The sequence below is a fragment of the Arachis duranensis genome, chromosome 4, assembly GCF_000817695.3.
Source record: "Arachis duranensis cultivar V14167 chromosome 4, aradu.V14167.gnm2.J7QH, whole genome shotgun sequence".
In the NCBI taxonomy this organism is placed as follows: Eukaryota; Viridiplantae; Streptophyta; class Magnoliopsida; order Fabales; family Fabaceae; genus Arachis; species Arachis duranensis.
Window position 1 is genome coordinate 112,332,269 of NC_029775.3, and position 27,534 is coordinate 112,359,802.

The window sequence follows — 27,534 nt, forward strand, 5'->3', positions numbered from 1 at the left end:
TAGTTGCCTTTGTTGCTATAATCCACTAGGATTGATTTGTTGGTGAATTTTTTCAGTTTTAGAAGGTTTTAAGATTTGAGAAGTAAGTTCTTGGTCGACAGACTGTTGTTATAAAAATGTGAGTTTACAACACTGAGCTATCTATGCACCATATTTCTTTTGAATATTGAACTGCCTAGTCACACAGGCCTTGCTTTTTTAAAAAATATATGATCATCTTATGTCTTGAATAGATACGTTTTGATTTGAAACTTAAATTTTCTTACTTTTACACATCACGTGTGCACTACCTAAACCTTCCGGCATCTTGTTTTAAATTTTAAGTACATCATATAAATTATTGAAGGTGAAAAGTCTAGCATGAAAGCTTTGACTGAAATTAGAGACTCAAAATAACATTAATAGATTGAAGAGTTTTTTCTTAATAAAATAATTTATTTTTAATGTAATTCATACCATTAATTATTCACAGAAGGGAAATGGAGATAGTGGAAAAAGTTATCACCAATCAGCAGTTTCATTATTCGAGTCTCAATGGAGTACCCTCCAGATGGTTGTGCTGAGAGAAATTCTGCTCTCTACAGTTCGTGCTGGAGATCCTCGTACTGCATGGAGTGCCGCAGCCCGACTTCTCAGACACTACTATCCTCTAATAACTGCTGCTGGTCAAAATGGCCTTGCAAATGCCCTTTCAAATTCAGCAGATAGGCTGCCACTGGGGACACGATGTGCTAATCCTGCTTTACCTTTTATAAGGTATTTATTCGGTTAAACATTTAATTTTCAGTTTGACAATTTACATCATGACTATTCAATACAAATGGACAAAGAATAACAATTTGATTATTAATTGTTTTCAGGTTGCATTCTTTTTTGCTCTTTCCAATACAAATGGACATTGTAAAACGGAATCCATCTAGATCAGACTGGTGGGCAGGTTCTGCTCCTTCAGGTCCATTCATTTATACACCCTTCAGTAAAGGAGATCCAATCAATGTCAAAAAGCAAGAACTTATTTGGGTTGTTGGAGAGCCTATCCAGGTCATGGTGGAATTGGCAAACCCATGTGGCTTTGATTTAAGGGTTGATATACCTATCTGTTCATTAAGGAAACTTAGATGCTTTTTCATGAGTGTAAAATTCTTGCCAAATTCATCGGAAGTGATCACCTTATCAGGCATTCCAACATCAGTGGGATCGGTTACAATTTCTAGGTGCATTGTTCATTGTTTTGGTGTTATTACTGAACATCTTTTTAAAAAGGTTGACAATCTACTTTTTGGGGCAACCCAAGGACTTGTCCTTTCTGACCCTTTTCGATCTTGTGGATCTTCAAAGTCGAAGAATGTAACCGTTCCAAATATTTCTGTAGTTCCACCACTTCCATTGCTGATATCACGTGTTGTTGGAGGTGATGATGCCATCATTTTATATGAAGGTGAAAATCGTTATATATGGATAAGTCTGGCTAATGCAGGCACAGTAACAATTAAGCAGGCGCATATTTCTCTGTCACGAAAAAATCAAGATTCTGTGATTTCATATTTTAGTGAGATTTTAAAATCTTGCCTCCCTCTAAAGCCTGGTGCTGAAGTGACCTAAAAGCTAAACAAACCAATGATCTAAGCTACTCTGACTTCGTCTTTTTACATAGCTACTTGTTAGACCTGCCACAATAGGATCTCATATGAAGCCGCCACATGTCTCCTAAAATGAGAGATCACTTGTTATGTGAATTGTCACAACTGACAACCCTAACCACAAAACAAAAAGAGAAGGAGAATGGAGAGGAAGCACCTGGGCATGAATGACATCCTCCCTCGGGAGCTCATTGACCGAATCTTTCTAAGGGTACCCGCCAAAGACCTGTTTCGCCTCAGATTCGTTTCAAAACTTTGGCACTCTCTCATTTCCGATCCACACTTTGCGGAATCTTATTACAACTTCCACTCCGCATCTTCCCCTTCGGTCTTGTTGGTAAAAGACTATACTAATGCTTGCTGTGTTTCCTTAGACACGCTATTTGATGTTACAGCAGCAGCACCACCAACGTTCAAAGAGGTATCTCTCCCTTCCAGGAAGGAGCCATGTTCCCTTTTTCGTCTCTTGGGATCCTATAGAGGCTTTGTTCTCTTAGAGGAAAAACCAGCTTATTTTTTTTGTTATAAATTTTTATGTCCTCTTTGGGTATTAATTTTTAAATTCAAATTGTATATAAAAATTTGTTTGTTACATTGGAGCACATCAAAATTTGAAATATAATTTAAATATAATTATATTTTATATTTTGTTTATTGTATTTTTTTATTAAAGATAGGAGACTCGAACCCACAATCTCTTAATTAAGTATGGAAAGATTATGTTATTTGAGCTATTCTATGTTTTAATTTTTAGGAGTCGGCACAATTACCATATTTATTCTCATCATAAAATTTGAATAACGTACAAATTTTTTGTTTTTCAAATTTAAATCAATCAAATTTGATCTATAATTTAATCTAAAATTTTTTATGTACTCTTTTTAAGTATTAATTGATCAAACATATCCAGTTTAATCTCTTTTATCAACCTTTTTAAGTACTAATTGCATGGTAAAATATTTTTTATTGTTTTCAGAAAATATATTTTTATATTTACAAATATATATAACGAGAATCATTTCCTATAATAAGGATATTGTAGTCATTTTTTTATAAAAAAATAATATTAATTTAGACTAATTCAATATTTGATTCACTATTTTTTCGGTTAAATCAATTTGTTTATCCTAATTTTGATAAAAATAACACAATTTAATCGATTATATATATTAAATTTTAATTATTAAAAAATATCTTTTAAAAAAAATATTTTAAACATCTTTATTTACGTGATTTCCTATTTTTATAAGATTGATTATGAAAATATATAAAAGTGTTTACTATGATATCTAAAAATTATTGTCTAATTGCTGAAAAAATTAAATAATTAATTTTAAATTTAAAAATATAAAAATTAAAAAACTTAAATATTTAAAAATTATTATCAAAAACAAATTAAATTAAAATTAGACGCTTGACCATCTATAAAATAGGAGATCACATGTGAATTGTCACAACTCACAACGCACAACCCTAAACCACATAACAAAGAGAGAAAGAGCATGGAGAGGAAGCACATGGGCATGAATGACATCCTCCCTCTGGAGCTCATTCACCGAATCCTTCTAAGGGTACCCGCCGGAGACCTGTTTCGCCTCAGATTCATTTCAAAACTTTGGCACTCTCTCATATCCCATCCAGACTTTGCGGAATCACATTACGACCTCAACTCTGCCACATCTTCCCATTCGCACTTCTTCTTGCTAAAAGATGACACTAATGCTTGGTGTGTTCAGCTCGACACGCTATTTGATGTTGCAGCAGCACCAACAACACACAAAGAGGTATCTCTCCCTTCCAGGGAGATGCCATCATTCTCATGTTCTCTTTTTCGTACCATGGGATCCTGCAGAGGCTTTGTTCTCTTAGACAAAAAACTAGATTTTCTTGTTATATGGAACCCATTGACTGGATCCAGCAAAACAATATCTTACTCTCATATTAAGGTCCCGCGCTATGATCTAATTCGATATGGATTTGGTTTCGATGCATCACGAGATGATTATTTAATAGTTCTATCTTGGCACGATGACTACAACCAACACCGCTTAGTTTGCTTTTCGTTGAGAACCAATTCATGGATTAATCTCGATGCATCACTCCCCAAATACATGAGTAGGTGGAAGTATCAACTTTTTGGGTGGTTCTTACATGGCGCTATTCATTGGTTGTGTTACTCTAGAGATTACATTGATGATGGTATTCTTATCTTTGATTTGAAGGAAAGGAGTTTCTCCAAGATATCTATGCCACAACAACTCGTAGGGGATTATCCCATCACTTTCACTCTCACCATATTAGGAGGGTGCCTAGCCTTGTATTTGTATGACCATGACAACCATAAAACTGAGATATGGGTTATGAAAGAATATAAAGTGCCGTCATCTTGGATTTTAATGTATGAGATTCCTTATGGTAACAATGTGCCTATATGCATGTCCAATGGAAGTGACATTATTGCGCTAAATTATACTCCCCGGTATTACTGGTTAAGATTTGTCAAATATAACGTCAGTGGAGAGCTTCTAAATTATTCTCCTCGACCTCTTTTTGAATCTGATTACTTCTATAGAAGTTTCTGTGTATACACAGAGAGTCTCTTTCCATTCCCCGGTGACAATAAGGATAGGGATAAGAAGAACAAAACTGGTATGTAAACTATTCTCCTATGCTTTACACCCTATTGCTTTGTGATTAATGAAAAAGTACCAAGCAAGATGCATCATGCATAAAGTTGCATTGAGATATGAGATTTGACTATTGATGGTATGAAATTAGAATTTATCATTAATCACTTTCTTGCTTCTTACAGTCTAGTCTTATGGTGAGGCTTAAGGTTTAGCTATGTTTTCATGTATAAAGCTGTGACCTTTGCATCTTCTTTGCAGGCCATTGAGCTCGCTAAGAAAGTTTGAACAACATGATGTTGCCAAAAGCATATTAGTGAACAACAAACATACAAGCGAACAATAACTTAGAGCTTGGAAGTATGATTTTCTTTCCAAATTTCGCATTGTTAGCTATGCTGTAGACACTAATAACAGTCTTGTGTCGCTGTTTCTTTACCTGTTTCTCCTTGGCTTCTATCCAAGTAGCATTACAAGAAAGACTACTTAACTTACTAGCTCCTTCCATTTTCTTTTTCATTTGGTTGTTTAATAGCTAGAGATGAGGTAATGAATGCTTAAATGTTAAAGAACAATCATATGTCAGAATGTGCTGTCTCCGCATTGTATCTGAGACCTTTTCGCAGAACCATTTTTAATTCTATATCATAAAAACTAGTCATACCTTTGTATGAGAATTGAGAAGGATCTAAGTTAGTTTTATACTCTCTAGTGTAAGGTGCTGCAAGGTGCATTGGCTTTTGGGATTTATAGCACATTGAGCATCAAGTTAATTTTGTTGAGATCTTTAGTTGAAGTTTTTTGAAGTTAAAGTTCTTAAAAAACACTAAACTTTCTTTTTTCCTCTCCTTGGGTGTAGGGAGAAAATGTCCTTTTTCTTATATATCTTTTTCTATATGATCTTCTTGTTTGGGGAAATTTACATAGATGCTTTTCTTCAATTTTCTTCTTGTCCTACTAAGATATATGAATCAATATCTTGATTAAATGGCTACATATTCTGATGCAAGAGTAGAGCATTTTATTTGTGGTTTCAAGAGCTATAGATGAGGTGGTGAATTCTAAAAATGTTACATAAAAACTATTTTAGTGTGTGAAGGGTAAAATTGGACCTGCCTTTGACAAAAAAAACTGCAGAGAAAATGTATGTTCAAAATTCCAACTTATGATTATTATTTGTCAGCTAACTTTTATTTAAAGGTGTTTGATTTAGTAGGATGATACATTAAATTCAGTACAATAAAAATATGAAATTAAAACACGACATGTGGATTATGTTTTTTATGTCAATAATTAATTTTTTTAAATACATATTATATCAATGATTTTACTAAATCACCCTTTTACTTTAATAAAAATAAAAATAAATTTTATTTGATTTTTACAAAAAGACTTTAAATATTTTTTTTATATATTGAACAAAAACAACCTTAATTCTTTAATTTAATCAAAATTCAATTAACTTTAGTTTTATAATTTCAAATTTGAATCAATTTAAAAAAAAAACTAAAATACATTTCATTATTCATATACACTAAAAAATTGTTTTGTTTATTATGAACCTTAATCTAATCTCTCCTACCCCCTTCATACCAAAAAGAAAAATATATCTAAAAAATTGTTCTTCTTCTTTATATACCAATCTACTGATAAAGAGCAACCTCACCCAGTCACCCTTAATCTCTACCGCAGCAGTCTATCCTCAGTTCCTTGCCCTTCTTCGTCAGACTCTGCCATTACCCTTTCTCCCCTGATCTCCCCTGATCTCGACTTAGTCATTGATCAATTCAATGCTTCCTGTAGGTCCTACTCTTCTTCGCTTGTGCATCGATGCTTCGCCTTCTGTTCCAACGATTCTCAGATAATTTTCTATCCCTCTCTCATTTGATTCTTCGGTGTGCTTCCAATTCTAGCTGAACTTACTTGCCACCATGATCCAATGAGATTTTTAGTCTTTCCAAAGATTTAGCATCAAATGAACTTATTCTGATTTTGTTTTTCTAAGCGTTAAAATATAAAACTGCTTTACTACCGTAATATGTTCAATATTGAGGAATTGAGTCTTGGTGAAGTGTTTATTTTTGGAAATATTTTTATTATTAGTATCAATTCACCGTTTTGATTTTTTAGTATTACATAGCGCAAGTGATACAGTTGCCTTTGTTGCTATAATCCACTAAGATTGATTTTTTGCTGAATTTTTTTAGTTTTGGAAGGTTTTAAGATTTGAGAAGTAAGCTATTAGTCGACGACTGTTATAAAAATGTGAGTTTACAACACTGAGCTATCTATGCACCATATCTCTTTTGAATATTGAACCGCCTAATCACAAAGGCCTTGCTTTTTTAAAATCTTATGCGTTGAATAGATACATTTTGATTTGAAACTTGAATTTTCTTACTTTTACACATCACGTGTGCACTACTTGAACCTTCCCCGCATCTTGTTTTGAATTTTAAGTAGGTTTAATTATTCTGTAGGTTCCTATAGTTTCACCAAATTTTCAATTAGGTCTCTATAATTTTTTTCTTTTCAATTGGATCCTTAGATGTTTTTTTTTTCAATTTAGTCCCTACCGTGACAAAACTGTTTGAAATAACAGAATATTCTATTCGAAAATCGAATATTCTCCTAATTAAGTTAGAATCGCTAATTAAACCCACTTCTATTTTTTCAAAATACCAAAATTATCCTGCCATTTTATCCAAAAGTAAAGAACCCTAGCTGGCGCTTGTTCTCTAAAAGCACTGCGTTTCTCCTCCATTCGTTGGTGTTGTCCTCCATCTGCGGCGGCGGCGGCGGCGGCGGCGTCGTCGTTCGTCATCCTTGGTCTGCGCTGCACTGCTTTGCGCTGATTGTGCGTCAGCTCTACTATGCTCCCCACCGGTGGTGTGTCACTTCTGTCGCGTTCCCTGGCTGTGGATCGCCGAGTCGCGCCTCGCGTCGCCGCACCTCGCCTTACTGCCTGAAGTCGATCTGCCAAAACAGGTAATAGGTTAATTTTTTCTTTTGTTTTTCAAAGTTAATGAAACAGGTTTAAGCAAATGATAATTTTTCTTATTTCTGAATTGATTTGATATACATATTTGTTTAACTGAATTCTAAATTCTTTTGATATAATAGTTTGGGTTTACAATATGAATATATAAGGGTTTTGTGAATTGATGAATTGATATATGAATTGGTTTTGTTGATTATGAATTTACTTTATTATTGATTGTTGTTGCTGTGATGAATACCATGTTTCTTTCAACCACCGGTTCTGTTCTTGTCGAGGCTTCGCCACATGATTTGTTTTGGAATGGAGGTCGAGATGGATAAGGCTTAAACTATCTTGTCCGCTTATTGATGAAGCTAAGATCAGAGTTTTTTGGCGAGTCATCATCATCGTGCGATTCCCTAGTATAGTCGGATAACTATGTATAGAGCCACAGAAAATATTATACCGATAAAAAATTTGGATATTATGCTTGAGATTTTAGGTTCATACCTTATTATTTCTGTTGTACAAAAAGAAAAGAGGGAGAGAGAATGATTATATTGTTGTAGAAAAAAGAAAGAAAAAACAGTTTATCTCCATCGTATTAATCTATTAATCAAACCTTTTTGCTTTGATTTCTTTCTCTGATATTTTCCATTTTCATAATACTATCACTTCCTTTCTGAAGTTATGCATAATTTTATTTGATGGTTTGTGATGTTAATAATTTAATATGGTTATGAGAATAATCTGCTTTGAGAAGAAATAATGGATTCATGTTTGATCAAAGAAAAATGCTGCTTCAGAATATAGCTGATAATGTCAAAAAAATTGCAGTTAGAATATGATGTCTATGAGTGTTATTGAAATCTCTTAAACTCAATTTATGAACATAAATTGAAAATTCGTATTAAACAAGTAAGAGGCAAAGTTTTCCCTCAACAAAAATAAGACAGAATGATTACTTCATATGACTATTATTTAGAATTGGTTGAACATGATGTCTATCAGCTTCATTTATTTATGAAGGAAGTTCTTTAATATTAAGTTTTTATTCGATTCTAAAATCTTAAACTATATTTAAAAAAATCTTAATCCTTCTTTCCTTTTTCAATCCGGACATTTCTTTGGTACCAGGTACTTGTGGTAGTGATTATTTTCAACAATGGAAGTATATATGGTAGTGACCGGAGAACTCTCGAAGTGATAAATGAACTTCATAAAGATGATTCTGCTCCGATTTTCTTTGTTACGAAAGCAGGCTAACTTGTTGGGACACTTGATGAACTCAAGTCTGCTCTTTTAAAACCAGTCGTTATTAATGTTATTGTTGATTCCTATACTAGTTCAGAGAGTGGGAGGTTGCAACACAAGAACTGATTTCCATATTATCTGTATTATGCTGAAATTATGCTTTCTATGATTTTCATTTTTAGATTCCAAATTTCAATAACACAAATTACATAGCCTTGTGATTTTCTATGATGTACCATGAAATGATAAAGACACAAACTATATTTCATGAATCTACACAAATATAAAATGTTACATGATCATAATGAATACTTGAATGATAGAAACTGAATTTTATATATACTTTTTACTACTATTTCTATTTCATTTTATCCATTACTTTTTTTTTGTATATTCTTAAGATAAGGTATTTTGAAAGTCAAAAAAATAAAAAAATATATTTTTGGTACAATTTGTATATAAATAAGAAAAAGGCGAAAGCTAATGCACTCCAGACAAAGTAGAGAGTGCATTACTCTTTAAGAATTAACCTACTATCAAAAGTTATCATGTAAATTAAATTTATTTATTATTATTACTAGCGATGTGATGTCTTCAAACATCTTTACTGTTGCCAGTACTTCCACTATCGTTTTGGCCGACGATAGATTTAAACGGTTTTGAACCCACTCCCTTTTGCTTCTGCCATGAATGACCTTTCAAGCCTGAAAAATCGCTGCCATGGAAGAGGGAGACGACTGTCTGTCATCGCTGTTGGCTGGCTAACTAAAAATGTAAAACTGATTCTGGAAAAGAACTCCTGTTTTCATGAAAGTGCCATGACTCCATTAATTTTAAAATACTAATTTATACTTATAGATTATTTGAAATTCTTTGATTGCATTAAAAATTAAAAATATTAATTTAATATTAAAATAAAATTAATCTTTAAAAAAATTAAAATACCCTTTTAGAATAAAAATTAAAATACTCTTTTAAGAATAAATATTTTTTAATTATATTAAAAATTAGGGCAAATCACAATAATAAACCAAGGGGAGCAAAATTTTACATGAATCAGCCAAACCGAAAACTGCTTCATGAATCCACCAATGCACGTTTATATGTAGTTCGAACCAGCTAAATTCGAACTCTATTTCTATATAATTCAAAATACACAAACACACGCACACACTAATTCGAATTTACCTTGTTCGAATTACACACACAGTAATTCGAATCAGGTTGATTCGAACTACACCCAAGCATGCGTTTCCAAGTAATTCGAATTTGACTGGTTCGAATTATGCTGTTAAAAAATTAATAATTTAAAAATAAAAAAATTTTATTTCATACATTAAAAAAAGCTAATAAAATATTTAATTACGAGACTTCTTTAAAATATCAATGAACTATCAATCCGAATTTCATGCAATACTCTTTTGTCCATTTTTATTAGCTCATGAATATTTTTTAATAAAATTTTTTAATAAATTTATTTAAATTATACTAAAAAAATATTTTATCCTATGCAAAATAATTAAAAAAAATGGCTTAAAAAATGTTAGGAGTACTATAAAAATTTATAATGTTCTAATAACTTAGGTAAATACATGCATGTTTTTAAATTTTAAATAAAATACTCTACATAGTCAATAATAATTTAGAAATGAAAGAAAATACTTTATTCTATACAAAATAATTAAAAAATATATTTTATTCTATACAAAATAATTTAAAAAAATGGCTTAAAAGATGTTATGAGTACTATAAAAGTTTGTAATATTCTAGTGATTTAGGTAAATACATGATAAAAATATCTTTTCTTTAATTTCTAAATTATTATTGACTATGTAGAGTATTTTTTTAATGTCCTAAGTCATTAGGACATTACAATTTATAGTACTTCTAACATCTTTAAAGCCATTTTTTAAATTATTTTGCATAGAATAAAATATTTTTTTGTAGTATAATTTTAATAAATTTATTAAAAAACATTCATGAGCTATCAAGAATGGGTAGAAGAGTATTGTATAGAATTCGAATTACTCACCATATAATTTGAATCAGAGTGATTCGAACTTCCCCATGCGTAATTCGAATCATGTAATATCTTACCATATAATTTAGATAATTTTATTAAAAAATTATCATGCGTAATTCGGATTTATTAATATTCTTTTTTGTAAAATATAATTTTTTATTGTTTAATATTTTTATTTTTATTTTTAGTTTTACTTAAAAAATATAAAATGAGCAACCATGCTAGGTATGTATTAAAATCTACTACTAAAATCAATCACCAATATAAAATATACAAATACACACTTAAAATTAGTTAATCTACACATGTATTTATACACAAATACATGATGGTTAATTTTAGTGGCTAATTTTAGTACGTAAATAGCATTTTTATAAAATGAGAAATCACACTTTATTTTTATAGGAGCCACTCACATAAAGACACCTAAAACATATTTTTTAAAGATATTTTCTAGTAATTAAAATTTAACATACGTAATCGATTAAATCATATTATTTTTGTCAAAATTAGACCGGACAAATCAGTGTGACTAAAAAATAAGTAAATCAAACTTTGAATTGGTTTAAATTAATATTTCTTTTATAAAAAATGACTACAATACTCTTATTATAAAAAATTACTAAAATATTTCTATTTTATATATATATTGAGAACTCTAAATCTTAATCATTCTCTTCTCTCTATGATGTTATAGGATTAGAATTTAGTGTTTTTCAAAATTAATATATACATAATAGTGGTATTTTAATAATTTTTTATAATAAGAATATTGTAGTCATTTTCTATAAAAAAGAATATTAATTTAGATCGGTTTAAAATTTGGTTTACTGATTTTTTGATCAAGCCAATTTATCTAGTCTAATTTTAATAAAAATAACACAATTTAATTGATTATATATATTAAATTATAATTATTAAAAAATCTTTTAAAAAGAAAGCTTTAACCATCTTTATCTAAATAAAATTAAAATTACACACCAAATAAAAAAGACCATAAAATTAAGTAGGAGTGTACATGGGTCAGGTGAAACCGGGTTTGATGTGACTCAGACTCGACTCGAAATATATACTTGGCCTATTTATTAGACCCGAATCCGACCCTAAACCCGATGAAACCTATACACTTTCGGGTCACAATTATACTGGGTAAAAACCAGGTGAAAACCGGGCCGTTAACATTACATTACCTTGATACTTTCTTATAAGCTAGCATGTGAAAATATCCAAATTTTCAATACTCCATCCATTATTTGACATGGTAAAATTCACTTAGAAAAATAAAACAAGAACCAAATCTTCTCTAAAATTAAAACATAATCATAATCAATACTAATATTGTCTAATAATACCAAATATTTAAATCAATACAAATAACACAATATTATGCATTAATTAGTCTAAAATTTTATGCATTTTAAACATAAAAACATTAACTTATAATCTTATAATAACTAATAACACAAAATATTAAGATTTACAATACTTAAATTACAAATAAAAATAGCCATCATCCATCACTAATAACACAAAATATTAATTATGTATGATAATCGGACCACCGGACCGATTTCGGGTGACCAGAACCATGGCCCGGACCCGACTCGAAAATAATAATCGGGTCTATTTTTGAGATCCTTACCCAACTCTAGACCCAATAAAATTATACCAAATTAGCCCCTAAAGTGTTCGGGGCGGACGAGTCTTGGGGCCATGCACACCCCTAAAATTAAGCATATATAAAATGGGAGATCACATGGGCATGAATGACATCCTCCTAACGCACAACCCTAACCACAAAACAATAAGAGAAGGAAGATGGAGAGGAAGCACATGGGCATGAATGACATCCTCCCTCAGGAGCTCATTTACCGAATCCTTCTAAGGGTACCCGCCGGAGACCTGTTTCGCCTCAGATTCATTTCAAAACTTTGGCACTCTCTCATATCCCATCCAGACTTTGCGGAATCACATTACGACCTCAACTCTGCCACATCTTCCCATTCGCACTTCTTCTTGCTAAAAAACTGTACTAATGCTTGGTGTGTTCAGCTCGACACGCTATTTGATGTTGCAGCAGCACCAACAACACACAAAGAGGTATCTCTCCTTCCAGGGAGATGCCACATTCTCTTTTTCGTACCATAGGATCCTGCAGAGGCTTTCTTCTCTTAAACTACCAAAAACCAGATCTTCTTGTTATATGGAACCCAGTGACTGGATCCAGCAAAACAATATCTTACTCTCATATTAAGGTCCCGCGCGATGATGCAATTCGATATGGATTTGGTTTCGATGCATCACGAGATCACTATTTAATAGTTCTATCTTGGCATGATAATAGTTACCACCAACACCGTTTAGTTTGCTTTTCGTTGAGAACCAATTCATGGATTAATCTCGATGCAGCATTCCCCAAATCCATGTGTAGGTGGAAGCAGCAACTTTCTGGGTTTTTCTTACATGGCGCTATTCATTGGTTGTGTTACTCTAGTCAAGATTACATTGATGATGGTATTCTTATCTTTCATTTGAAGGACTAAATCCCCATTTTGGTCCTGATATTCACGCGATTACTCATTTTGGTATCTGAAATTTAAAATTACCTATAATGGTCCTCCAGATTTAAGTTTTGGCACCAATATGGTCCCTCAACTCTTTCCGGTGATGATTAGGCAAATGGAATGCTGAGATGACACCCTTCCTGTCACGTTGGACGCTGTAACGGCTAGTTGATGTGGCAAGGGTTGTATTTGTATCCAATTTAGTTCCTGAAATCCTAATTATCTTATTATTTATCTGAGTTATAATAACAAAGTTTTAATAAAAGTGGACTAAATTAGATACAAATACAATTCTTGCCACATCAACTAGTCGTTACAGCGTCCAACGTGACAGGAAGGGTGTCATCTCAGCATTCCATTTGCTTAATCATCACCGGAAAGAGTTGAGGGACCATATTGGTGCCTAAACTTGAATCTGGAGGACCAGTATAGGTAATTTTGAATTTTTGGGACCAAAATAAGTAATCACGTGAATTTCAAGGACCAAAATGGGGATTTAGTCCATTTGAAGGAAAGGAGTTTCTCCAAGTTATCTATGCCAAAACAACTCGAAGGGTCTCATCCCATCAATCTCATCATATTAGGAGGGTGCCTAGCCTTGTATTCGAATGACGTTGACAACCATAAAATTGAGAATGGGTTATGAAAGAATATAAAGTGCTGTCATCTTGGATTTTAATATATGAGATTCCTTATGGTATGCCTCTATGCATATCCAATGGAAGTGACATTATTGCGCTAAATTTTACTCCGATTATTCCAATATAAGGTTTGGCAAATATAACATTAGTGGAGAGCTTCTAAATCATTCTCCTCCACCTTTTTTTCAATATTATTACTACTCTAAAAGTTTCTGTGTATATACAGAGAGTCTCTTGCGATTTTCCGATGACATTAAGGATAGGGATAAGAAGAAGAAAACTGGTATGTAAACTATTCTCCTATGCTTTGCACCCTATTGCTTTGTGATTAATGTAAAAGTACCAAGCAAGATGCATCATGCATAAAGTTGCATTGAGATATGAGATTTGACTATTGATGGTATGAAATTACAATTTATCATTATTCACTTTCTTGCTTCTTACAGTCCAGTCTTATGGTGAGGCTTAAGGTTTAGCTATGTTTTCATGTATAAAGCCGTGACCTTTACCCGCTGATCTTCTTTGCAGGCCAAGAATGTTTTGAACAACATGGTGTTGCCAAAGATTAGAATCACAATGGGGTCAAATAAAGGAAGAGAATATGGAGCAAGCATATCAGTGGACGACGAACATACAGGCGAACAATTTAGAGTTGTAAATAAATGGTAGGGTTAACAAGTTGAGCATGAAGAAGATTGAAAACCTTCAATTTTATTTTGCTTTGGAAGTATGATTTTCTTTCCAAATTTCTCTTTGTTAGTTTTGCTGTGGACACTAATAAGTAATAACAGTCTTGTGTAGCTGTTTCTTTCCCTGTTTCTCCTTGGCTTCTATCCAAGTATCATTACAAAAAAGACTACTTAACTTACTAGCTCCTTCCATTTTCTTTTTCTTTTGGTTGTTTAATAGCTAAAGAGGTAACGGATGCTTAAATGTTAAAGAACAATCATATGTCAGAATGTGCTAGATTTTTTTATTTGGTTTGAACTGGCTTAAGCATTTTTTTTAATAGATAAATTCTTCTATTTAGTTTTTTCAAGTTATCTTGTTTCTCTATACTAATTGCAAGGGAGAAGTCAAAAATATATCAATGGACAAAGGCAACGATGGGACCTAAACAACACTTGAAGTAATCAAGTATACATTCAAAGCAGTTTTACTCGCGTGTAAATATATACTATGGTATTGGACACAAGCATATTATACAAGAATGAAGATCACATAAAAATGCACATCTATTAGAACCGTAAAACTGTTGTTACCTTGCTTCTGTCAAGAGCAGCAGCAATATCAACTATAGGACTCTCAGCAATATCAACCATAAAACAAATTAAGCATATTATACCAGTAAGAAAATATTTTTCCTTCGTTAACTTAGCCTAAATAATGAAAGACCAATTTGTCATTTTAAAATATGATAAATGACTTTATTTTTTGTATTTTAATTTTATCAGACAAATGAACTCTTTTCATATTTAAGATTTTGGATATGAAATCTATTAAAGAAAATCAATGTTAAGAGTTTATACATGTGACTATTTTTAATCAAATGTTTAACAGATTATAAATACTGAAAAGATCAAATAGAACAAAAAAAAAATGTAGTGGTAATATAAAATAATAAAGGTAAGAGTACAGTAGAATTGACCAATACAAATAGAATTATTCCACCACCATATATATATAACATTAATAATCAACCAACATGCTGTGGCCTAGTCCTATATATATATATATAGTTTGTTGAAAGTTGATCTTGTTAGGAATTGAAAAAAGATTCACAATGTATGTTACTCCCACTTCCAAAAGCAAAATCCCAAGACTTTTAAGCAAAGTTTGCATCATTATTATATATGCACTTCTAATATACATGCTTTTAGATAAGTCATACCCACCACTCAACACTTGTGTATCATCATACGGAAACTAGCTTTTACAATAATGTTCATCCTCAAAAGTGAGCATTTTATTTAAAAGGCTGGACTTTTTAAAAGTCACCACACACACACACATACATATATAATTTAGGTTGTTTAAATGTTACTAAAATCCGTTAGGTAAAATTACCATAATGCGTGAGTATTAGCTCTTTACCAATAATTTGTCCATGCACTACTTAGTTTCTTAAAAAAGGTTAATTATATAATACAAGTTTTTATGCTACCATAAGGCTGATAATAAATAACAAGACATAAAAGACAAAGATATATAATTTAATATTTTTATATTTTGTTTGGTGATAAAGTAGAACAAATTATAAAATTTTAATTTATTCTTATTTTTATTATTTAAAAATTTTAAGAAGAAAAAATATAATAATAAAAAATTAATAAGAATAATAAAAAAATAAAAATAAGTTGTACTTTTTGTTAATATCTTTGTGTCTTTTTTATCAAGATGGACACAAAATACACTAATTCATTGTATTTGGACACAATATTTCTATCTATATCTTATCTGTCAAATACGATTTTATATCTTTATATCTATATTTTAATATTCTGTCTCTATAAGCAAACACAGCCTAACAAACATCATCATATCTATATTTTTCTTTTTATTGATTTGGTTTGAACTTAAGCATTTTTTGTTTTTGTTTTTAATAGATAAATTCCTCTATTTAGTTTCAAGTTATCTTGTTTCTATATACTAATTGCAAGGGAGAAGTCAAAAATATATCAATGGTCAAAGGCAACGATGGGACCTAAACAACACTTAAATATAGGTACTTCATTCAACATGCATTTGGTTTGATATCCAAGCTTTAGGAATACAATAGTGATTGGTAGGTTCTTATGCTGATATATATTCAATCCTGGGTTTGGTTTTTTTCGGTGACTAAATAGAAAAGAAAGAAAAAAAATAGAGATAAAGTTAAATTAATTGGCTAGATTCATATCTAAATCTATTAGATGTTGAAGCTCACTCTATGGTTGGCTCCAATTCGAGTGAATGTCCGCAAGCAGCTGCTTTAGCCATACAATCTGCAACACTATTTGCATTTCTCTGAATTAAAAGAATAGAGACTCTCCAATTCCAATTCATAACCTCTTGTATATGCTTTGCCAAATCCCACTCTGGAATATCTTTACCAAGCATTCTTTGGTTTACCAAGAAAAGAGCTTCTAAACAGTCTGTTTCACAAATAACCTTACGAAATCAACTCTCCCAAGCAAGAAGTAAACTTCTCCAAATTGCATACAATTCAGCAAAAAGAATACTGCACACTTCGACTTTCCCAGTGCAACCTTTCAACCAACATCCATCAGGATTGCGAATGATACAACCAAAACCAACATAGCCAAAAGGAGCAAAACAATTAGCATTACAATTTAATTTAACAGAATGAAGTGGAGGTGGAACCCAATGCAAACAAAGCGAAGGAGGAGACAAAGATTGATGTGTAGCAAAAATAGTGTGAAACTCCCTTACTGAACTACGAATCAACACTACAAGAAAAAAGGCCTACGGCCACGCTTTTTTTTACTACGCTTTAAAAGCGTAGCCAAAAGTGGTCTATGGCCACGCTTTTATGAGGGTGGCGACAGAATAGAGATTTGGCCATGTTTTTTTTTTTTTGTTACGCTTGAAAAGCATGGCAAAAAGTGTCAATGGCCACGCTTTTATGAAGGTGGCCATTGATGCGAGATTTGGTCACATTTTTATTTGCCACGTTTAAAAAGCGTAGCCGTAGAGAGAAACTAGCATGCTTTCAAAGCGTAGCAATAGGGTTTTATTATTGCGGCGTTCCAAAAGCGTAGCCGTTTCCTACAAGCCTTTTGGCACGCTTCAAAAGCGTGGCCAAAAGGTTCCCAAAAACAAAAGACGCTGGAATTAATTAAAAATGTTCCTTCTTCGTTTAAAGACTTAGAGAAAATAAGAAAAAGCCTCTCTTCTTCGTGCCCTGCCTTAACTCCTCCTTCAGAAGCCCCAACGCGACGACCACACTCCATTGTGCCCTAAGCCCCTAACTCCTCGTCCTTCATTGTGCCTCGCCCTCACTGCCACGACAACACTCCTCGTCCTTCATTGTCGCCGCTCCCTTCTGTTGCTGCAATTTGCCTCACGAAGAACCTCGTCAGTTGCCGGCGCTCGCAATGTCTCCGTGGAAGAACCCCTAACTCTAAAGCTCACTGAGTCTCACCCTCCGTCATCAGTCTTCGCTCTTTTCTTGCCACTCTCACCGTCAAGCTCACTGAGTCTCACCTCTCTCACGGATGGTCTCGCCGTCGACCTCTCTCTATCTCTCTGGTATATCGCTTTCCTTGCAGGTGTTTCAAACTCAAGTTCATCGCGCTCTGCAATCATCGCTTCTCTGTCGTGCTCTATCACAAGCTCTGCTTCGGCCATCAATGCTTCCTTCGCTGTGAGTTGGTCCCTGGGCAGGTGGTGGTAGGAATTTCAAGGTCCTTATGTAAGTGTCTTTTGCGTATTTATGCTTACAATTTATTAGTAAGAAAATAATTTGAATCTCTTACATGAAATTCTAATTAGGAGGTGCTATACTGTTACTATGAGTTTTTCATTACTTATCCGTTTTCATAGCCATTAATAAAAATATGAAAGATAGCCTTAATGAGAGTTGTCTTCTGCATTTAGTGTTGTCTTCTATTTGGGTGCTGATTGTACTTTTCTGTGTTGGTGGCATTGAGCTATTGTCTTCATATACGAGTGTTTCATTTATATCATAATTAGTAATACAACTCAAAATCTTTTAAGTTTGGCTAATTATAATCCATAGAGCATGCTACAAATCATTTTTATAAAACTCAGAAGAAAATTGAAAAGCTGCATGCCTATTGAAAGTTAAAATCAAATTAATACTACTGTTTTAACTCTTTCCTAGCAGTCAATAACAGAAATAGGCATTTGGTTTAAATATGCATGTAATGTTACAAAGAATTTGATCTTGTTACTTAGATAGCTTAAATATGTATTATTTTTACTTTCTTAACCAAACAGATTTTCATCTCTCTTAACGAATTTTAGTTTATAACTGTAAAATTGATGAGCAAACCAGAGAGTTTTAAGGAACTAAGACAGCGATAAAAGAAGAAAATACTTGCTATTTAATTCTTTTTTTATTGTCATTATCAATCTTATATTTGGTTTAATATTTCTTCAATGACATAGAACTAATGTTATTTTTTTGCCTTAAAATACTAGTGAAGTGACTATCATAGACTCATAGTACTAAATATGCTTTAGGGATTTGGCCAATTTTAAGGGCTAGGTTCTTGTCCCGGTCTATGTTTCACTTATTTTTTATTTCATGACTTCATAATAATAATAATAATAATAATAATATATTTTTGAATTTTGCATTTCTTCTCACTCATCTTTTTATGTAGTTAATATCTTTGTTTCCCTGTTTTTGTGTTTTCACTCACTCACTTCACTTTCACACACACTCCTCTCTGCTGCTTCTGTCACTGCTCTTTAATTTTGCTCCATGAAACCGTTGCAACACTAAGCTTGCTCTTCATCATACAGTCACTCAAACTCTGTCTTGTGACCCTTTTCAATTTTGATCCTCAGTCTCTACAAAAATGTCAGTAATGTTTCCTATTCTTTTATTTCATCTTAGGTGTGTTAATTCACCAAAGTTTGTAACTTTTTTTGTGATTCTCTGAGCTGTTATGTTTTTTGAGTGGCATTTTCTGCTGTTTGCTTTAATTTTGGAACTGGGGTTTGTCAATTATTCCATGACACTAAGTTGAAGTAATTAACTGTCCCTTTAAATTATTATTATTATTATTTTGAAAAAAATATTCTATTTTTTTGGGTGAGCTTGATTTATGTTGTTTGTGGTGTTTGGCTTGGAATTTTGCTTGGTGTTTAAGGTTTTATAATGGGTTGGTGTGTGAGTGGACATGTTGCAGTTCATCCTGGTCTTTTATCTTTAATGTGAAGCCTTTTAGTTGTTTTCTATAAAGTTTGGTAAGCTGTGTGAAACCAGCTTCTCTTTTTGTCTTTGCTGTTTTGGTTGATTAGAACTATTGTAGAATTTTTTTGCCTTTATTTTATAGGGTTATTGTCCCGTTCTATGGCCAATAAGTTAATAACTCTATTGTAGAATTTTTCCGCCTTTAATTCAACTGAGCATATTGTTTGTTGTATCCAAATTAAAGATGGTTCCTGCCTTTCTAATATGCAATATATGATGGATTCGGGAGCAGAAGATTATGATCAGGTATGCTTCTTTCCTGAAACTCTGTTCGGTGATCACACTTGCCTATCATGAAAGCCGGTGTATTTTAAGTTCATCAGTGCAATTTGTAGCTTTTTATCTATCTATTTTCAAGATCTGGAGCTTATTATTATGTTGAATCTGGTTTTATTAAAAGTGTAGCCATGTCTCTCGCTATTGTCACGCTTTAAAAGCGTAGCCATATCTAGTTACTGGCACGCTTTAAAAGTGTAGCCATATCCTCTGGCATACGGCCACGTTTAAAAGCGTGGCAATAGATAAAAGTGTGGCGACAAAAAAAGCGTGGCAATAGAGCAACCGGCACGCTAGCAGTTGTGACCCTTTCAAAAGCGTGCCGGTTGCTCAAAAAGCGTGGCAAAAATCTATCGCTACGCTTTTTTCCACTTTTCGCCACACTTTAAAAGCGTAGCAAAATCCTGGTTTCTTGTAGTGCAAACTCACCACTTTACTAGCACTCCAAAAATCAGCTATATTAAATAATTCATTATTCCTGCTTCTCTAAATCCACCAGATGGTCGAAAAGAAAAGAAAAACATCTTTACTCCTTGCACCTTTGTAGAGCCAATCATGTAAATCCGAGTTATCTGAATACAGGCCTAAAAGATTCCAGACCTCCTTGGCACTAGGGCACTCCCGAAGACAATGAAGAATGATTCAGAACCATTCTGACACCGATGACAGGTGCTAGATAAAGCTAAGCCATGACCCAAACGAAACTCTGCCGTAGGAATAACATTATGAAGACTGAGCCAAATCAAGAACTTGTACTTCTCAGGAATATGCAGTCGCCATATCCACAACCAATTATTATGCTCATTCTAGTCAAATTTCTTTTGGCTAGCCAACTGTACCTACTCCTAGTTGAGTAGAGTCTAGAAGATGACATACCTCACGACCAATCCGAACTCTCTCCAGCATTCAAATCCGAATTATAAGCATTCAAACGCTGGTTGACATCTTCTGGAATGATAGAAAATATATCATGGAAATTCCATTGACCATCTTTTCAAACGTCTCTAATAGTTAAATCAGAGTCAGATATATGTACAAAAGGGACATCTTGAGCAATTGGGCCCTCAATACTCCAATTGTCAAACCAAAAAGATTGATCAAGTGACCTAACGCACCAAGAGAAGGCATCCTTAAGAGCACCAAAAGCCTCTGAGATATTCTTCCAAACATGAGAAGCGTTGCAAGAGACAGGGCCATCTAAAACTCCCTCATTCCTCAGATACTTCGCCCTTAATAGTGCAACCCAAGGCTTGTTCTGACAATAGAAAAGTTGCCAAATCAATTTACCAAGTAAAGATATATTAACATACGCAGGATCTCTAACACCCAGACCACCAAATTTCTTTGGAGTGATCACGGTTCTCCAATTAACAAGAGAAAGACCTCTACAATCAACTTGACCCTTCCAAAGGAACTGTCTCATCATAGAAGACAATTTATCGCAAACCCAATTTGGAAAAAAAGATACCTGCATATGATAAACAGGAATGGATGCTGCAACAGAATTGATCAGGCAAAGTCTCCCTGCTTTATTTAGAAGCCTTCCTTTTCAGGTAGCTAATCTTCCCCTCACCTTTTCAATCACTGAATGAAAAGAAGCCCTACTGGTACGGGAATGATTAAGGTTAACTCCAAGATATCTTCCTAAGTCCAAAGCAAAACGTATTGAAGAAACACTAGTAAAAATATATCTTCTACGAGCAGTCACATTTTTAGAACAAAATGCTTTAGACTTTTCAAGATTCACTTTCATGCCAGATGCCTTGCAGAAAATGTTAAGAGAATGCATAACCATTTGGACCTGACTCTTTGTAGCCTGATAGAAAAGTAAGAGATCATCTGCAAACATCAAATGAAAAAATTTTGGGCCACCCCTAGTGACAAAAACTGGTTTCCACACACCCTCGACCACCTTATGAGATATATAGCAAGCAAGTCTTTCCATACAAAGCACAAATAAGTAAGGAGACATTAGATCGCCCTGTCTAAGCCCCTTCTAGGAGCAAAACTATCCAATCTACTGCCATTCCACATAATAGAAAGAGATGATGTACGGACACAATTCATAATCAAATTAACAGTAATGATAGGAAAACCAAAAGCAATTAGAGTACTCTCCAAAAACCTCCAATCCACCCTATCATAAGCTTTTTCAAGATCAATTTTAAAAGCAAGAGTACATTTCTTGGATTTTGTGTGCTTCATGAAATTCAGAATTTCTTGGGCCACAATAATATTATCAGGAGCACCACGACCCGGAATAAAACCTCCTTACAAAGGACTAACAATATCTGGAAGAAAAGGCCGAAGTCGATTAGTCAATACTTTGGTGATAATTTTATAAACAACATTACGCAGGCTAATAGGCCTGAAATCCTTCATAAAGGTAAAGCTATCAATTTTAGGAATAAGCACAATCAGAGTTTCTATGATGCTAGGATTTAAGTACTTTCCTAAAAAAGCGCTCCGGACAATATTCCAAATCTCAGTGCCTACTATCTCCCAATATTCTTTAAAAAAATAAGCTTGAAAGCCATCTAGACCAGGAGCCTTAAAAGAGCTCATACTGAATACTGCTGACTTGACTTCCGCAAAAGAGACAGGGTCAATTAACCTAGCATAAGCCTCGGTGCTTAGAGTGGGCATCGGAACATCCCCTAAACAATCAACCTCAACCTCTTCCGTTGTACCAAAGAGATTCTTGTAAAAAGAGAGGGCTTCTTCCTGGAGAATATCTGGATCAGTAGACCAAGACCCATCTCTATCATATAATCTATGTACTCTATTATGGTTTCTACGCACCAAAGTCTGAAGATGAAAGAATTTAGTGTTTCTATCCTCATACTTGACCCACTGCTCCCTAGATTTCTGGTACCAAAAAAGTTCCCCTTGCAATAAAAGTCTATTATAATCTTCCCTCAGTTCAGCTTCTTTAATTCTCAGAGATAACACATCGATAACCTCCAAACGCCGTTGAATCTGATCAATCTAATATTCCAGCTTACTTTTTTGCACAAAAATATTTTCAAAAATCTTTTAGTGAAGTCCAAAGAAGCCTGTTGAACCATCTTAAGCCTTTCAGTAACGCCTCCAAACTCTTGATTCCAAGCTTTACTAATAACATTTTTATAAGAAGGATGTGTTGTCCATGCAACTTGAAACCTAAAAGGACAAGAACCTTTCACTCTGGGGCCACCATGACAACGAACTAAAATAGGACAATGATCAAAATGAAGCCTGCTAAGAATTTCAGAATAACCCTCAGGAAACATTGTCATCCACGCCTCATTAACTAGAGCTCTATCCAACTTTTTAGCCAAGTTTCTGCCAGCTTGAACTGCTCTATACTAAGTATATCTCCTACCAGTCACTTTAAGATCAAAGAGCTCATAGTCATCTAGAGTAGCAGCTAATAGACTAGCTCTGTGAGAACAAAAATAAGTACCTGTACTCTCGTCTGGCGCCACAATCTCATTAAAATCACCACCGGTCATCCATGGTCCATTATGACCTGAATTAATAGAACACAAATGATCCCAAAGCATACTTCTTTTTTTGAATTGAGGACTCCCATACACTGCACTACAAAGCCAAACTAAGTTATTCACACTCACTTTTACCGTGATACATTGGTCAATTTGGTCAATAACCACACAAGAAGCATTAGCAATAGAAGATAGAAACCAAATGCCACCCATGTGTTCTACTGCTTCCTTAATACCAACACAATGAAAATCCAATTTATCCCAAAAATTCTTCAAATTATTCAACATGGTATAAGTCTCAAAGAGAAAGAAGAAAGATGGTTTATAACTTCTCACCAAATTTTTGTAATGCACACGGGCCATCTTGTTAGACGCACCCCTCACATTCCAGGCTATGATATTGAAACTATCCATAAAAAACAGTAAAAAGGGAGCTCTAATAACAAACCCGAGACTCAACATGATGTCCCTGTCTTCAACGATCCTGCCTTTAATGGACTCTCAAGTTGCAGCACAATTTTCTCCGTTGAAACTTGCGCCACATCCGCTGTCGATGCTCCATCCTTATCTACTGGTGAATTCTGCAAAGAGTTTGGGCGAGGGCGCTTTCGCACAGTGCCATTTGTTGTCTCACCTTACTACTAATGGTGAACATTGTGTCGGGTCCCCGAAGAAGCCACACTAACCGATTTTTCAATATTGATGCCCTTGCTTAATTTTACTTTGGATCCAGTAACATGTGTTGTACGTTGGTGATTAGGCCTTGTCCAGGTATTGGTCTTGTTAGGAGTCTTCTTTGCTTTTGGTTGGACCTAATGGGTGCTAGGAGAAGGCTTTTGACCCATTTTATACTTTCCTTTCCTAATCACTTGAGTCTAGCCTTCCAAATCCTCATGTTGTGCATGGTCTACATGAACAGCATGCAAATCACTCTCCACCAAATTCGAGACAGCCACATTTACAGTCTCATCTCCAAGATTCTTGCCAAAATTAAAACTTGCCTTTTTCACATGCATTGGATTTTTTGAATTTGAACTTTCTGGCTGCTTTGCTACATCACCGACCTCTTTGGCATTAGTTACTCCTCCCGCATTGCTGTCAGTCTTGCACACCTTCATATCATGACCAAACTTGAGACATGAGGCACAAATAAGGTGAAGACTTTCATATTCAACCTCATATTCAATACCTTCAACAAGAATCTTAGTCACTGACAATCCTAAATCTATCTGAACACAGGCTCGAGCATATCGTCCTCTTTCAGCTAATTTTGTTGCCAAATCAATCTTGACGGGAATGCCAACTGCAGCCGCAATACGGAGCATTGCATCTTCTTGGTAGCACCAAATTGGTAATTTGAAAATTCTAATCCACACTAAAGTTGCTCCAAAACAGTTTTCACTTGATCTAAACTCTTGATCCCAAGGCTTCACTACCACATAATTTCCCTCAATCATCCATGGGCCTCCTAAGAGAACCTTTTCTCGCTCCTCAGCCACATCAAACTTCACAAGAAAGTAGTCAAACCCTACGTCTAATAAATCAAAACCTCCCTTAATCCGCCATACCGTTCGGAGTTTATGAGACAATGCAGTGTAGCTATAATGTTTACCTAGCACCTTAATCACTATAGCATCCTTATATGGTTCTGCCAAATAATTCTTAGCTTCTTGGGTAAATATGACACTCGGTGGTAAGAGATCTCCTTGCTTCCCAGAAACTACCACAATGTTATCTCCCGACAAAGTTTCAATGAGTGAAAAAGTTTTAGCAATCTTAGAACCCACAACTTTATCCCTAAATAAAACCTTCAAAGGCTTAGAAACCCCTCTCGAAGTATGATCCTCCTTTTTCCCTGATGCAAGCCCTCCCCTGCTCTCCCCTTATCTCTTTCGCCGACATTATCGACTGCCTCACCGTGTTTCACCCCTCAAAGTCTCTTCCCCACTCACTCCACCGCTCATCCTCGATTTTTAAAATTGTACCTGGGTTTGGTTTGCATAAACGGTAAACTATAGTGTTAATAACTTAAATGCTATATTATTATTATCAAAATTTATTATTTTTGACTATCAATTAATCATTAATATTTAAAAGTTTGAGTTAAAATATATTATTAAATTATTAAAATAAAATAATTAAATTAATAATTAAAAATAATAAATTCGAATAACATTTTATCGTTTTTTTATTCAAATAAATGGAATATTTTAAAGTAATAACATCGAATATTTGTAAATCAGTTTAGCCCTTTACAATTGGGAAAAGAAAGTGGAAAGGGATTTGATTGGTTGATTGGCTGCTTGATACAAAGGATCCTCCTGCTTGTGTCGATGCTAATAAATGACACAAGATAAGTGTAAATGGCCATAGTGAGTACTAATACTCATCACAATGCAAAAAGTAATTATCTATTTTTCTTCATCAAACATATATAGGATTTTTTTATTTAAATTAAATAAATATAAAAATTATAAAAATACGTAAAATATAAAATAATTATCTAAACACACAACATATCACATCTCGAATACTAAAGAAGAAGTGAAAAATAAACTTATCTCAAATACTCATATCCTATTCTTTGACGAAACGACCACTGACTAATTCAAGATATAGTCAGGATGCACTTAGAATATATGTTAAACGAAAAAACGGGTACTGAACATTTAAGATATGTTCTGAGGCACATATATAAGGTCACAACAACTAAGATTTTTGTTCATTTGAATGGTTTTTAAGAATTTTGTAACTTTATAACAGTTTAAGTTCGAGTTCCTGAAGTACATATGGTCCCAACAATATATTCACGATAGAGACATTAACAGACTAAACGTAACTTGGCATATAGCTGTAACACCCTAATTAGCCTAAACTTTATCTCGCGTCATAAAGCAAGATTAATAAAAAATTACGACTGTTCTAAACTCATACATTATATATATATATATAGAAGTCCGATGAAAGATATAGCTCAAAGACCGAATTTCACAAGCGCAAAACGTACTAATGAAGCTACTAACTTAAAGCACAAGGTACAGATAAGGTATATCAAAATATATAATAGTATAACATCATAAGAACCTAGCCACGGATCGCGGAGTTTAAGCCAGCTAGCCATATACAGACCATACATGAATTCAGACAGTAAAAACAGCTTATACAAGTTTTGTTCTCTCAATACAAGCCTCTAGGCAAAGCAAAATACAAAAGTTGAGAGACATATATACAAAATAAACAAAAGACTACAAAAGATATTCGGATCCTCTGCTCCTGTCACCATCCAAATAACTCACCGAGGTGGGTTGCGACCTGCATTTGAAAAATACAACACAAATATGGTATGAGAACCGGAGGTTCTCAGTATGGTAACAGTGCCCAGTGATGTAGGATATAAGACCTCGGGACGCCAAAGGCAATCCTAGACTCCATATCCATCACAAGATTCAATCTTAAGGTATACTAAACAATGAAGCATAATATGTAAAACCTTAACAAAACTTAAAACCTTAGCATATCAAAAGGGTAATCTATCTTAAAGGATTTCTACTCTAACCAAACACCGCTATCCCACAGCCTTCACCAACATATCTTCCATGCGATCCCATCGCCACCGCCTTCCGAACCTCCTCAATCCTAGTAAAAGCACAATTATATACAATGCAAGTAAAACACAAGTAGAAGCATATAAGGCAAGTAATTCGAATAGTAATTAGACATGTTATACAATTAGACAAACAATTTCAAGTCGGCAAAGCATACAAACACTTAGAAAATGCACATGATGAATGTCTGTCCTACTGGCTGTGATATCACATTGTCGGTTCAACTGCCAACCCGACACATCTCCATGGAGACGTCGCCCTTCGGAATCATTAATGGGAACCCCCGAGATATAGTGCTCGGATTACTATCCAGGGTTTTGCACCTGTACGCTCTATTGATCCGAAGGGATGCGAGTGGGATCTATTGCCACAGACCTCACATCTCAATGCAAGCGGGACGAACCCATGCCCTTACACTGCCGCCGCTACCTCGAACAGGCGGGATCTAACCGCTGCCCCTACCGGGCGCATAGCATCTCCTAGTCTCAATGA

General features: G+C 33.9%; 2 protein-coding genes across 2 annotated transcripts; both read left to right on the plus strand.

The window, feature by feature from the left end:
• The first annotated feature begins 3,142 nt into the window (after positions 1-3,142).
• Positions 3,143-4,297, plus strand: LOC110280577 (F-box protein CPR1-like). Its single transcript, XM_021141667.1, has one exon. The coding sequence runs from the start codon at positions 3,143-3,145 to the stop codon at positions 4,295-4,297; it is 1,155 nt and encodes a 384-aa protein (XP_020997326.1).
• Positions 4,298-12,342: 8,045 nt separating this feature from the next.
• LOC110280270 (putative F-box protein At1g47300) lies at positions 12,343-13,018 on the plus strand. Its single transcript, XM_052260690.1, has 2 exons — positions 12,343-12,624; positions 12,956-13,018. Exons 1-2 carry the CDS (start codon positions 12,343-12,345, stop codon positions 13,016-13,018), a joined length of 345 nt encoding a protein of 114 aa, XP_052116650.1.
• Positions 13,019-27,534: the final 14,516 nt, after the last annotated feature.

Excerpts from the sequence above, each read along its gene's own strand:
- LOC110280270 (XM_052260690.1), top strand. The coding sequence starts at position 12,343 with ATGGAGAGGAAGCACATGGGCATGAATGACATCCTCCCTCAGGAGCTC. Across the intron at positions 12,625-12,955 it reads CACCAACAACACACAAAGAG|GTGGAAGCAGCAACTTTCTG; the intron begins GTATCTCTCCTT and ends ATCCATGTGTAG.
- LOC110280577 (XM_021141667.1), top strand. The coding sequence starts at position 3,143 with ATGGAGAGGAAGCACATGGGCATGAATGACATCCTCCCTCTGGAGCTC.